Here is a 15,424-nt window from a genome sequence, read left to right as displayed (position 1 = left end):
GCTGTGCTGTCAGTCAATCGCTCTCCCAGTGGCAAACAAGTGGATTTCCAGAGTCTTGTGAGAGGTTACCCTGTCTGCCTGCTTCAATCACACAGCCTTTGGAGGATCCTACTAAATTCAGGTGCTCGTTTGTTCAGCTCTAAACTTAACCCATTCATCACCATTGTCGTCTGCTGCAGTTTTACAGTGCTGTGTTATCTTCAGAACTCGCAAGTAACCCATTTCAGTATTGTATTTTCATTGTTGCTGCAATCAAGGACAATTCTTCACAGCCTTTCAGTTTAATCTTTAAGCTTCAGTACAAGTCTCTACAGTTACTCATTTATGTCTGCAATATCCAGTTAACACTCCTTACAGTTTGGCACCAATCATTGTTTCTTTTGGACAATTCATCATTCATTCACAAGCCTGTTTAAAAACTCAGTTTTATGAACATTTCCTCAATGTATCTTTAAGACTGTTCCCGCTTATCATTCTACCACTCTATGCAATACGTCAGTATATATATGGTGATTAATAACTTGTCATTTAACTCCTTACTGGAATTGTTGCCTCTAATAAATATATGAAACGGAACTTTCTTCGTCCTCCCTGCTTTTTTCATACCCTAGCACCTTCACCTTCGGTTGGTCCAGGGTTAACGGATTCACAAAAACACTCGGCCCTGACAAATATATGTTACTAACCGATTTGTGTTTACACTTACTAACAATCGAGGCTTGACAACCACACTATTTGATAGAAGCAAATGTAAAATAACCTTTACAAGCATTTTGCTTAGTAGTATCTGCTGAATTACATTTAGCTTCCTAACATTTATTATTATTATTTTTAAACAACCAACATTTTTTGTTAAACATACCCACATACATTTTTTTATTTTTTACATTTTATTTGTGCGCTACACACATAAACATATGTTGAAGAACAGCAACACCATCTTTTTATTTTCAAGTTTTGCAAATTCTGCTCCATTTGTATACTTATTGAAACAAATATTTACACATAATTCCTTAAAGTAAGGTATATAAATAAAAGCAAAGAAACAATAATATGTAATGTTTGACCACTTCACAATAAAAAAAAAAAACTTTTATTTTTAATAAAAATTTTACTGTTGTTTCCGAATTAAAATATTTTGACTCCAAAAAAGTGTGTTTGTTAAAACATACTAATAATTGCTGTTGTGTAGGGGTTAGAGGCTAGAATTCACACTCTCTCTAGTTGAATATATTTGAACACAGTTATGGGCATTAGTCAATGTTTGAAGTCTTTAAGATAATAATTGCTAAATTACCACAAGATCATTTGACCAATTAAGTGATGATTGAATTGATTTACAATTGTTGAGTAGTTTCTTTAATTTGGGTGCAGGAAAGTAGGTTGTGCAATTTTTAAGGGAAAAACACTGTTAGCAAAAAATGCAACATCAGAAACATGTACGCAAAAATTGTGATTATTGGGACAATATTTGCACATTTCACAAGGCCACCTTCTTTTTGTTAAATTAATTTAGTGTTGCAGTTTTTCCGTTTGGGCGTGCTTTCGCAATTTTGCCATTGCTCGCAATTTTTGCTAATTTGTAATTTTTGCAATCCTTACTGAATTTGCCCCCTAATGCTGGGCATGCACTATACAAGTATCTTGTCAGTCTGCCATATATCGGGGGATCACCCAGATAATTGTAGAGTGTATTGCTGCGTCCAACCACTATCGTTCTATCAGACATGCTGAAATAATCCAGCATGTCTGAAAGATTTGTTAATTAGCTGCGTCTGGCAAATTTGTGCGCTGCTGCAACTTTAGCCCAACATTTCCTGTGTTCCTTCACAGGGGAGGAATAAGGATGTATTTCTTCCCCTGTGTAGGAATGCAGATATCATGGCTATAGACTGTAAAATATCTCACAGTGGGTATCCGGATGATAGATCGACACTGTATTGGTCGACACTCAATAGATCCACATGGACAACGTGCATTAGGTCTACAGGTACAAAAAGTCAACATGTTCAAAAGGTCAACATGACAGTGGTCGACGCACAAATGGTTGACATGTTTTTGGGGTTTTCCACATGTTTTCCCAACATTTGCTTGATTTACTATCCATGTGAACATCCATTGGGAATAGTAACCTGTGGAGACTTAGGTTAGCCCTCTTGCCCGAAGTGTGGCGAGCGCAGTAAGCCTGTGAGGGTACACGTTTGTACTGATGGTGGTCACATAACATGGAATATACATTTGGCTTTAAAAAACAACAACTTGTGTCTACCAAAATTGTGTCGACCATTGTCATTTTGACCATGCTGACCTTTTGTACCAGTTGACCTTAACCATTGTCAACCTTTTATCTATCAACCTTTTGTACCTGTTGACTTAATGCATGTCGACCATATGTTGGCGACCTATTGACCGTCTATCTAGACATTATAGATCTATTATAGCACACGCCTCACAGTGTATGGCCACCATATCTGATAATTTCAGCTTGTCAGATAAAAAGTCTGCTCATCTGACAGACATTTTATCCCAGTCTATGCGTGTTAACAATGTATGTCTTTGGAGTTATCACAGAGTGTGCAATATGAGGATAAATTCTGCTTTTGCTTCTGATTGACCATTGTGATTTGACCGGCAGAAAACTGATCAGCAGTGTGAAACAAGGCCGAGATTACTTTCATATACTACATCAGGAAGAGGAGGCCAAAAAAATAGAAGCTCAGGAAAAACTTTTTCAGGAGAAGCGCAGAGCTGAACCACAGCCATTTCAGGACTCCAGTGAGGATAGCTCTGGGGACGATGAAGAAATGACAGAATCAGATATTAAGACAAGGTGAAACACTTTTCCTGTATTTTTATTTTACGGAAGTAATGGTATATACTGCATGGGTCTTCAACCTGCGGCCCTCCAGCTGCTGTAGAACTACACTTCCCAGCATGCCCTGCCTCAGTTTTAGCATACCTTAATAGCAAAACTGTGTCAGGGCATCCTGGGATGTGTAGTTTCTCAGCAGCTGGAGGGCCACAGGTTGAAGACCCATGGTATATAGTGTTATCCATGGTGGCTCAGAAGTACAAAAGTACATTGCAACTGAACCAATAATCCTTTAAATACTAGAGGGGAAAATGCTTTCATATGTTGTGTCTTCATAGCCTTTATTTGTGGCAGATTGTGAATTTCATCTGGATCCTTGCACCTCTCCAAGTCCACTTGTCACTATACTGCTTTTTTAGCAGGATGTGTTATGCAGCTTTTATCACCTTTATGCACTGGGCTACGTAAACAGATGGGGGAACAAGCTGTTGGGAAGTTTGCTATGCTGATGCTGGAGGGAAAGGATTATCTCATGAATGCAATACGTCTGTTTTCTTTGCTGATATTTTCAGGTTACAGACTCTTTCTCTGGATATATGTTAAATTAGTCTGTAAAATAGCAAGACCTGTATATATAATAAACATTTACCATAAAACCAAGTTCCTAAACCTTGTAGCATGTAGCAGGCAAACAACTGTGCAATTATGCATCTTATGGCGGTTTGTTCTGCTTTGTACAGCTGTCTGAAGTTATACGTATTTTTCTAACTTGAATAATGTTTTCTCCCTTAAGGTTCTTTGTCACAGAGTTGGCAGAACAGCCGAAAAAAGAGAAAAGGGCAGTGAGCCGTCCATTCACGCCTATACACAACAGTCTGTTTTCCGAGCAACTCCTTGATGCTGACCCGTAGGTTCCATCAAATATTATATTTTTGTTGTAAATCATACATGATGCACAAAATAGAGAATGGGCATGAATCTGCCAGGATCAACTGTTACCTGGCAAAACTTCAGGTCAGATTTAGCCAATCCATTGTATTCTCACAATTATCTCATTGTAATTTCCACCAGGTTATATAATGCAAGAGTTACCATACCAATGACATCATGCCATTGTGGTTTAGGACATGGTCGGCCCTGACCAATTTGGTGCCCTAGGAACCGTGCTCCCCTTCCCACATTGCATTGTGCTCCCGATCTCACACAGCCTCATCCCCCTTGTGTCTCTCCAGCCCACAAAAGTATCTCTCCAGCCCCAGCCTCCATAAGTGTATCTCCAGCCCACACAAGTGTCTCTCCAGCCCCAGCCCACACAAGTGTCTCTCCAACCCCAGCCCACACAAGTGTCTCTCCATCCCCAGCCCACACAAGTGGTTCTCCAGCCCACACAAGTGTCTCTCCAGCCCCAGCCCACACAAGTGTCTCTCCATCCCAAGCCCACACAAGTGTCTCTCCATCCCCAGCCCACACAAGTGTCTCTCCATCCCAAGCCCACACAAGTGTTTCTCTAGCCCACACAAGTGTCTCTCCATCCCCAGCCCACACAAGTGTCTCTCCAGCTCCAGTTCAAGAAAATTGATAAAATAGTGAACACTAAAATATATATAATATCTCAAACAACATGAATAACTCCCTGCAGACTCCGACCCCAGTCTACACAAGTGTCTACACCAAACTTACCTTCCCTTATGTCCTCTGACAACTCTCCATTGTCTTCTGGCTGCCTGCTACTGTGGCTCCTCTGCTTTACATGCCAAACACTTTTTCTCTGACGTCCTAGTGGATGCTGGGGACTCCGTCAGGACCACAGGGGGATTAGCGGCTCCGCAGGAGACAGGGCACAAAAATAAAGCTTTAGGATCAGGTGGTGTGCACTGGCTCCTCCCCCTATGACCCTCCTCCAAGCCTCAGTTAGGTTTTTGTGCCCGTCCGAGCAGGGTGCAATCTAGGTGGCTCTCCTAAAGAGCTGCTTAGAAAAAGTTTTTAGGTTTTTTATTTTACAGTGAGTCCTGCTGGCAACAGGCTCACTGCAACGAGGGACTTAGGGGAGAAGAAGTGAACTCACCTGCGTGCAGGATGGATTGGCTTCTTAGGCTACTGGACACCATTAGCTCCAGAGCGATCGAACACAGGCCCAGCCATGGAGTCCGGTCCCGGAGCCGCGCCGCCGACCCCCTTGCAGATGCCGAAAAGTGAAGAGGTCCAGAAACCGGCGGCAGAAGACTTTTCAGTCTTCATGAGGTAGCGCACAGCACTGCAGCTGTGCGCCATTGTTGTCACACACTTCACACCAGCGGTCACGGAGGGTGCAGGGCGCTGCAGGGGGCGCCCTGGGCAGCAATGAGAATACCTTGTTCTGGCTAAAAAATACATCACATATAGCCCCTGGGGCTATATGGATGTATTTAACCCCTGCCAGGTCTCAGAAAAACGGGAGAAGAAGCCCGCCGAAAAGGGGGCGGGGCCTATTCTCCTCAGCACACAGCGCCATTTTCCCTCACAGAAATGCTGGTGGGAAGGCTCCCAGGCTCTCCCCTGCACTGCACTACAGAAACAGGGTTAAAACAGAGAGGGGGGGGCACTTATTTGGCAATATGATTATATATATTAAGATGCTATAAGGGAAAAACACTTATATAAAGGTTGTCCCTGTATAATTATAGCGTTTTGGTGTGTGCTGGCAAACTCTCCCTCTGTCTCTCCAAAGGGCTAGTGGGGTCCTGTCCTCTATCAGAGCATTCCCCGTGTGTGTGCTGTGTGTCGGTACGTGTGTGTCGACATGTATGAGGACGATGTTGGTGAGGAGGCGGAGCAATTGCCTGTAATGGTGATGTCACTCTCTAGGGAGTCGACACCGGAATGGATGGCTTATTTAAGGAATTACGTGATAATGTCAACACGCTGCAAGGTCGGTTGACGACATGAGACGGCCGGCAAACCAATTAGTACCTGTCCAGGCGTCTCAAACACCGTCAGGGCCGTTAAAACGTCCTTTTACCTCAGTCGGTCGACACAGACACGGACACTGACTCCAGTGTCGACGGTGAAGAAACAAACGTATTTTCCTTTAGGGCCACACGTTACTTGTTAAGGGCAATGAAGGAGGTGTTACATATTTCTGATACTACAAGTACCACAAAAAAGGGTATTATGTGGAGTGTGAAAAAACTACCTGTAGTTTTTCCTGAATCAGATAAATTAAATGAAGTGTGTGATGATGCGTGGGTTTCCCCCGATAGAAAATTATTGGCGGTATACCCTTTCCCGCCAGAAGTTAGGGCGCGTTGGGAAACACCCCTTAGGGTGAATAAGGCGCTCACACGCTTATCAAAACAAGTGGCGGTACCGTCTCCAGATAGGGCCGCCCTCAAGGAGCCAGCTGATAGGAGGCTGGAAAATATCCTAAAAAGTATATACACACATACTGGTGTTATACTGCGACCAGCGATCGCCTCAGCCTGGATGTGCAGCGCTGGGGTGGCTTGGTCGGATTCCCTGACTGAAAATATTGATACCCTTGACAGGGACAGTATTTTATTGACTATAGAGCATTTAAAGGATGCATTTCTATATATGCGAGATGCACAGAGGGATATTTGCACTCTGGCATCAAGAGTAAGTGCGATGTCCATATCTGCCAGAAGTTGTTTATGGACACGACAGTGGTCAGGTGATGCAGATTCCAAACGGCACATGGAAGTATTGCCGTATAAAGGAGAAAAAGACAACGTCTTTTCAGCCTCAGTCCTTTCGTCCCCATAAGGGCAAGCGGGCAAAAGGCCAGTCATATCTGCCATGGGATAGAGGAAAGGGAAGAAGACTGCAGCAGGCAGCCCATTCCCAGGAACAGAAGCCCTCCACCGCTTCTGCCAAGTCCTCAGCATGACGCTGGGGCCGTACAAGCGGACTCAGGTGCGGTGGGGGGGTCGTCTCAAGAGTTTCAGCACGCAGTGGGCTCACTCGCAAGTGGACCCCTGGATCCTACAAGTAGTATCCCAGGGGTACAGATTGGAAATTCGAGACGTCTCCCCCTCGCAGGTTCCTGAAGTCTGCTTTACCAACGTCTCCCTCCAACAGGGAGGCAGTAGTGGAAACAATTCACAAGCTGTATTCCCAGCAGGTGATAATCAAAGTACCCCTCCTACAATAAGGAAAGGGGTATTATTCCACACTATATTGTGGTACTGAAGCCTGACGGCTCGGTGAGACCTATTCTAAATCTGAAATATTTGAACACTTACATACAAAGGTTCAAATCAAGATGGAGTCACTCAGAGCAGTGATAGCGAACCAGGAAGAAGGGGACTATATGGTGTCCCGGGACATCAGGGATGCTTACCTCCATGTCCCAATTTGCCCTTCTCACCAAGGGTACCTCAGGTTCGTGGTACAGAACTGTCACTATCAGTTTCAGACGCTGCCGGTTGGATTGTCCACGGCACCCCGGGTCCTTACCAAGGTAATGGCCGAAATGATGATTCTACTTCAAAGAAAATGGACGATCTCCTGATAAGGGCAAGGCCAGAGAACAGTTGGAGGTCGGAGTAGCACTATCTCAAGTAGTTCTACGACAGCACGGGTGGATTCTAAATATTCCAAAACCGCAGCTGTTTCCGACGACACGTCTGCTGTTCCTAGGGATGATTCTGGACACAGTCCAGAAAAAGGTGTTTCTCCCGGAGAAGAAAGCCAGGGAGTTATCCGAGCTAGTCAGGAACCTCCTAAAACCAGGAAAAGTGTCAGTGCATCATTGCACAAGGGTCCTGGGAAAAATGGTGGCTTCTTACGAAGCGATTCCATTCGGCAGATTTCACGCAAGAACTTTTCAGTGGGATCTGCTGGAAAAATGGTCCGGATCGCATCTTCAGATGCATCAGCGGATAACCCTGTCTCCAAGGACAAGGGTGTTTCTTCTGCGGTGGCTGCAGAGTGCTCATCTACTAAAGGGCCGCAGATTCGGCATTCAGGACTGGGTCCTGGTGACCACGGATGCCAGCCTGAGAGGCTGGGGAGCAGTCACACAGGGAAAAAATTTCCAGGGAGTGTGATCAAGTCTGGAGACTTCTCTCCACATAAATATACTGGAGCTAAGGGCAATTTACAATGTTCTAAGCTTAGCAAGACCTCTGCTTCAAGGTCAGCCGGTATTGATCCAGTGGGACAACATCACGGCAGTCGCCCACGTAAACAGACAGGGCGGCACAAGAAGCAGGAGGGCAATGGCAGAAACTGCAAGGATTCTTCGCTGGGCAAAAAATCATGTGATAGCACTGTCAGCAGTGTTCATTCCGGGAGTGGACAACTGGGAAGCAGACTTCCTCAGCAGGCATGACCTCCACCCGGGAGAGTGGGGACTTCATCGGGAAGTATTCCACATGATTGTGAACCGTTGGGAAAGACCAAAGGTGGACATGATGGCGTCCCGCCTGAACAAAAAACTGGACAGGTATTGCGCCAGGTCAAGAGACCCTCAAGCAATAGCTGTGGACGTTCTGGTAACACCGTGGGTGTACCAGTCGGTGTATGTGTTCCCTCCTCTGATTCTCATACCCAAGGTACTGAGAATTATAAGACGTAGAGGAGTAAGAACTATACTCGTGGCTCCGGATTGGCCAAGACGGACGTGGCACCCGGAACTTCAAGAAATGCTCACAGAGGACTCATGGCCTCTGCCGCTAAGAAGGGACTTGCTTCAGCAAGTACCAGGTCTGTTCCAAGACTTACCGCGGCTGCGTTTGACGGCATGGCGGTGGAACGCCGGATCCTAAGGGAAAAAGGCATTCCGGAAGAGGTCATTCCTACCCTGGTCAAAGCCAGGAAGGAGGTGACCGCACAACATTATCACCACATGTGGCGAAAATATGTTGCGTGGTGTGAGGCCAGGAAGGCCCCACGAAGAAATTTCAACTCGGTCGATTCCTGCATTTCCTGCAAACAGGAGTGTCTATGGGCCTCAAATTGGGGTCCATTAAGGTTCAAATTTCGGCCCTGTCAATTTTCTTCCAGAAAGAATTGGCTTCAGTTCCTGAAGTCCAGAAGTTTGTCAAGGGAGTATTGCATATACAACCCCCTTTTTGTGCCTCCAGTGGCACTGTGGGATCTCAACGTAGTTCTGGGATTCCTCAAATCACATTTTAAACCGCTCAAATCTGTGGATTTGAAATATCTCACATGAAAAGTGACCATGCTGTTGGCCCTGGCCTCGGCCAGGCGAGTGTCAGAATTGGCGGCTTTGTCTCACAAAAGCCATATCTGATTGTCCATTCGGACAGGGCAGAGCTGCGGACTCGTCCCCAGTTTCTTCCTAAGGTGGTGTCAGCGTTTCACCTGAACCAGCTTATTGTGGTACCTGCGGCTACTAGGGACTTGGAGGACTCCAAGTTGCTAGATGTTGTCAGGGCCCTGAAAATATAGGTTTCCAGGACGGCTGGAGTCAGGAAAACTGACTTGCTGTTATCCTGTATGCACCCAACAAACTGGGTGCTCTTGCTTCTAAGCAGACGATTGCTCGTTGGATTTGTAGCACATTTCAACTTGCACATTCTGTGGCAGGCCTGCCACAGCCTAAATCTGTCAAGGCCCATTCCACAAGGAAGGTGGGCTCATCCTGGGCGGCTGCCCGAGGGGTCTCGGCATTACAACTCTGCCGAGCAGCTACGTGGTCGGGGGAGAACACGTTTGTAAAATTCTACAAATTTGATACCCTGGCTAAAGAGGACCTGGAGTTCTCTCATTCGGTGCTGCAGAGTCATCCGCACTCTCCCGCCCGTTTGGGAGCTTTGGTATAATCCCCATGGTCCTGACGGAGTCCCCAGCATCCACTAGGACGTCAGAGAAAATAAGATTTTACTTACCGATAAATCTATTTCTCGTAGTCCGTAGTGGATGCTGGGCGCCCATCCCAAGTGCGGATTGTCTGCAATACTTGTACATAGTTATTGTTACAAAAAAATCGGGTTGTTATTGTTGTGAGCCGTCTGTTCAGAGGCTCCTACGTTTGTCATACTGTTAACTGGGTTCAGATCACAAGTTGTACGGTGTGATTGGTGTGGCTGGTATGAGTCTTACCCGGGATTCAAAATCCTTCCTTATTGTGTACGCTCGTCCGGGCACAGTATCCTAACTGAGGCTTGGAGGAGGGTCATAGGGGGAGGAGCCAGTGCACACCACCTGATCCTAAAGCTTTATTTTTGTGCCCTGTCTCCTGCGGAGCCGCTAATCCCCCTGTGGTCCTGACGGAGTCCCCAGCATCCACTACGGACTACGAGAAATAGATTTATCGGTAAGTAAAATCTTATTATTGCAAACACTTTATCCAACCATCTGTGCTATTAAGCTTCAGTGGCTGCAATAAAGCTACAGCCCGAAATTGCTAATTAGAATTTAGATGTCCAGCCTGCCTAAATGTCCCTTGGCTTTTCAGATGCTCCTAGGCATTTGCCTATGTTGCATATGCCTATGGCCAGCTCTGGTTTATACAGCAGGTAATTTTTAGTCGTACTGGAATAACTGTGGGTTAATAGGATGATGAATAAATAACTGTTGTATAGCACTCAAGGGCAGATGTATTAAGCCTGGAGAAGTGATAAAGCAGTGATAAGTGCAAGGTGATAACGCGCCAGCCAGTCAGCTCCTACCTGTCAATTTACATATTGGAGCTGATTGGCTGGTGCATTATCACCTTGCACTTATCACTGCTTTATCACTTCTCCAGGCTTAATGCATCTGCCCCTCAGAGCCTTAATCAGATTGCATCGCTATAGCGATGAGAGCGCATTTCCCAGCTGTTCCCATCAGTGCACACGCACAGGTCCCATACTGCGTGTGCGCGGGTCGAGAAACGCATTCTGATCGTAGTGTTATGAAGCCCCAAACTGAATAACAGGTAGAGGTATTTGTGGGACGTCGACGCGGCATTGTGGGGGCAGTGTGGCAAAAACGGGGGCCGACCGGGGCCATTTTCGGGGTTGGCTGCATGATGTCACGCATAGCAGCTACGACTGAAAACATGGGCGCCCTGCGCCTGTCTTCGCAACCAGGTTGCGCAGGCAGGGGATCATCCCTAGTTCAGCAATGCGATCGCAATTGAATTGTGTTTGCATCGCTGGCTGGCATTTGAATGCTCAGTGTCCTTGCCCTGTGCTGGGCGGCCCCTAACATGCGATCGTCAGCAGTTGCAGTTTTACTTTTTTACATGTTGACCATGTCACCCTGTTGATCTTTTGTACCTGTCAACCTTTTTGCTTTTTTAGCAAAACTGCAACTCATGCTGAATAAGGTTCTCAATCTGCTGAAAAAGTGCTTCATAGAATTACCAGCTAAAGAATGTTAGACTGATGACGGGGGCCCTCTGCTGAAATAAAATTATACTGTGCTAATTTCTGATAAATGCAGTTAGCTTGTGACCAGTTATGACACGTCTTCATGTGACCATTTAACTCCGTTAGTGCAAATTGGATAGATGTGTCACACTTCCATAGAAGTGAATGGGGACTACGGTATACACTTCAGAAATCACACTGCAGCCTATGCCACCTGTATATGTTACACAAGAGGCAGACTCTATTACTCATTATGGGGCTGATTGTGAGTCGCACACACCTGTGACCAACTTAGGGGTAAATTTACCAAGATGGGAGTTCTATTTAAGATGGGATGTTGCCCATAGCAACCAATCAAATTCCAGGTATTGTCTTCTAGAAGGTGCTAGATAAATGAGAAGTAGAATCTGATTGGTTGCTATGGGCAACATCCCATCTTAAATAGAACTCCCATCTTAGTAAATTTACCCCTTAGTGTCTTTTGCCATATTCTTGTCTGCGACTATATGCTAATGCTATTATACTTCTGGCTTATACTATATGTGTGCATCTGACTGTGCAAGGACAGAGACACCCACATCTTCACATGCTGTAATATTGCTCAGTGTGGCTTTAGACTAGAGATGAGCGGGTTCGGTTTCTCTGAATCCGAACCCGCACGAACTTCATGTTTTTTTTCACGGGTCCGAGCGACTCGGATCTTCCCGCCTTGCTCGGTTAACCCGAGCGCGCCCGAACGTCATCATGACGCTGTCGGATTCTCGCGAGACTCGGATTCTATATAAGGAGCCGCGCGTCGCCGCCATTTTCACACGTGCATTGAGATTGATAGGGAGAGGACGTGGCTGGCGTCCTCTCCATTTAGATTAGGAGAGAGAGAGAGAGATTGACCTGAGGCTGATACTGTAGAAGAGAGTGCAGAGTTTAGTGACTGACCACAGTGACCACCAGCAGTGCAGTTGTTTTATTTAATATATCCGTTCTCTGCCTGAAAAAAACGGTACACACAGTGACTCAGTCACATACCATATCTGTGTGCACTGCTCAGCCCAGTGTGCTGCATGCCTGCATCATCTATGTATATATTATATATCTGACTGTGCTCAGCTCACACAGCTTATAATTGTGGGGGAGACTTGGGAGCACTGCAGTGCCAGTTATAGGTTATAGCAGGAGCCAGGAGTACAAGACAGTCACATACCATATCTGTGTGCACTGCTCAGCCCAGTGTGCTGCATCATCTATGTATATATTATATATCTGACTGTGCTCAGCTCACACAGCTTATAATTGTGGGGGAGACTGGGGAGCACTGCAGTGCCAGTTATAGGTTATAGCAGGAGCCAGGAGTACATATTATATTAAAATTAAACAGTGCACACTTTTGCTGCAGGAGTGCCACTGCCAGTGTGACTGACCAGTGACCTGACCACACTGACCACCAGTATAGTTAGTAGTATACTATATTGTGATTGCCTGAAAAAGTTAAACACTCGTCGTGTGACTTCACTTGTGTGGTGTTTTTTTTTTTATTCTATAAAAAACTCATTCTGCTGACAGACAGTGTCCAGCAGGTCCGTCATTATATAATATATATACCTGTCCGGCTGCAGTAGTGATATATATATATTTTTTATATCATTATTTATCATCCAGTCGCAGCAGACACAGTACGGTAGTTCACGGCTGTAGCTACCTCTGTGTCGGCACTCGGCAGTCTATCCATAATTGTATACCACCTACCCGTGGTTTTTTTTTCTTTCTTCTTTATACATACATACTACTACATCTCTTTATCAACCAGTCTATATTAGCAGCAGACACAGTACAGTACGGTAGTTCACGGCTGTGGCTACCTCTGTGTCGGCACTCGGCAGTCCGTCCATAATTGTATACCACCTAACCGTGGTTTTTTTTTCTTTCTTCTTTATACATACATACTACGACATCTCTTTATCAACCAGTCTATATTAGCAGCAGACACAGTACAGTACGGTAGTTCACGGCTGTGGCTACCTCTGTGTCGGCACTCGGCAGTCCGTCCATAATTGTATACCACCTAACCGTGGTTTTTTTTTCTTTCTTCTTCATACATACATACTACGACATCTCTTTATCAACCAGTCTATATTAGCAGCAGACACAGTACAGTACGGTAGTTCACGGCTGTGGCTACCTCTGTGTCGGCACTCGGCAGTCCGTCCATAATTGTATACCACCTAACCGTGGTTTTTTTTTCTTTCTTCTTTATACATACATACTACGACATCTCTTTATCAACCAGTCTATATTAGCAGCAGACACAGTACAGTACGGTAGTTCACGGCTGTGGCTACCTCTGTGTCGGCACTCGGCAGTCCGTCCATAATTGTATACCACCTAACCGTGGTTTTTTTTTCTTTCTTCTTCATACATACATACTACGACATCTCTTTATCAACCAGTCTATATTAGCAGCAGACACAGTACAGTACGGTAGTTCACGGCTGTGGCTACCTCTGTGTCGGCACTCGGCAGTCCGTCCATAATTGTATACCACCTACCCGTGGTTTTTTTTTCTTTCTTCTTTATACATACATACTACTACATCTCTTTATCAACCAGTCTATATTAGCAGCAGACACAGTACAGTACGGTAGTTCACGGCTGTGGCTACCTCTGTGTCGGCACTCGGCAGTCCGTCCATAATTGTATACCACCTACCCGTGGTTTTTTTTTCTTTCTTCTTCATACATACATATTACGACATCTCTTTATCAACCAGTCTATATTAGCAGCAGACACAGTACAGTACGGTAGTTCATGGCTGTGGCTACCTCTGTGTCGGCACTCGGCAGTCCGTCCATAATTGTATACCACCTAACCGTGGTTTTTTTTTCTTTCTTCTTCATACATACATACTACGACATCTCTTTATCAACCAGTCTATATTAGCAGCAGACACAGTACGGTAGTTCACGGCTGTAGCTACCTCTGTGTCGGCACTCGGCAGTCCGTCCATAATTGTATACTAGTATCCATCCATCTCCATTGTTTACCTGAGGTGCCTTTTAGTTGTGCCTATTAAAATATGGAGAACAAAAATGTTGAGGTTCCAAAATTAGGGAAAGATCAAGATCCACTTCCACCTCGTGCTGAAGCTGCTGCCACTAGTCATGGCCGAGACGATGAAATGCCAGCAACGTCGTCTGCCAAGGCCGATGCCCAATGTCATAGTACAGAGCATGTCAAATCCAAAACACCAAATATCAGTAAAAAAAGGACTCCAAAACCTAAAATAAAATTGTCGGAGGAGAAGCGTAAACTTGCCAATATGCCATTTACCACACGGAGTGGCAAGGAACGGCTGAGGCCCTGGCCTATGTTCATGGCTAGTGGTTCAGCTTCACATGAGGATGGAGGCACTCAGCCTCTCGCTAGAAAAATGAAAAGACTCAAGCTGGCAAAAGCAGTAGCACCGCAAAGAACTGTGCGTTCTTCGAAATCCCAAATCCACAAGAAGAGTCCAATTGTGTCGGTTGCGATGCCTGACCTTCCCAACACTGGACGTGAAGAGCATGCGCCTTCCACCATTTGCACGCCCCCTGCAAGTGCTGGAAGGAGCACCCGCAGTCCAGTTCCTGATAGTCAGATTGAAGATGTCAGTGTTGAAGTACACCAGGATGAGGAGGATATGGGTGTTGCTGGCGCTGGGGAGGAAATTGACCAGGAGGATTCTGATGGTGAGGTGGTTTGTTTAAGTCAGGCACCCGGGGAGACACCTGTTGTCCGTGGGAGGAATATGGCCGTTGACATGCCTGGTGAAAATACCAAAAAAATCAGCTCTTCGGTGTGGAACTATTTCAACAGAAATGCGGACAACATTTGTCAAGCCGTGTGTTCCCTTTGTCAAGCTGTAATAAGTAGGGGTAAGGACGTTAACCACCTCGGAACATCCTCCCTTATACGTCACCTGCAGCGCATTCATAATAAGTCAGTGACAAGTTCAAAAACTTTGGGTGACAGCGGAAGCAGTCCACTGACCAGTAAATCCCTTCCTCTTGTAACCAAGCTCACGCAAACCACCCCACCAACTCCCTCAGTGTCAATTTCCTCCTTCCCCAGGAATGCCAATAGTCCTGCAGGCAATGTCACTGGCAATTCTGACGAGTCCTCTCCTGCCTGGGATTCCTCCGATGCATCCTTGCGTGTAACGCCTACTGCTGCTGGCGCTGCTGTTGTTGCTGCTGGGAGTCGATGGTCATCCCAGAGGGGAAGTCGTAAGCCCACTTGTACTACTTCCAGTAAGCAA

The 15,424-nt window shown here is 45.7% G+C and overlaps 1 protein-coding gene across 3 annotated transcripts in view; it reads left to right on the top strand.

Moving 5' to 3' along the window:
• Nucleotides 1-15,424, top strand: part of CCDC60 (coiled-coil domain containing 60) — a 638,346-nt gene that overhangs the window by 379,529 nt on the left and 243,393 nt on the right. For 2 of the 3 annotated variants that reach the window (XM_063964308.1, XM_063964307.1), the window contains exons 4-5: nt 2,636-2,830; nt 3,606-3,719. The exons of the other annotated variant lie outside the window; for it this stretch is intronic. In XM_063964308.1, the coding sequence (XP_063820378.1) occupies nt 2,636-2,830; nt 3,606-3,719 (309 nt within the window). The remainder of the gene's footprint in view (nt 1-2,635; nt 2,831-3,605; nt 3,720-15,424) is intronic. 3 annotated transcript variants of the gene reach the window in all.

This window comes from Pseudophryne corroboree, chromosome 1, assembly GCF_028390025.1.
Source record: "Pseudophryne corroboree isolate aPseCor3 chromosome 1, aPseCor3.hap2, whole genome shotgun sequence".
NCBI lineage: Eukaryota > Metazoa > Chordata > Amphibia > Anura > Myobatrachidae > Pseudophryne > Pseudophryne corroboree.
This window is presented reverse-complemented; position numbering and strand designations above follow the sequence as displayed.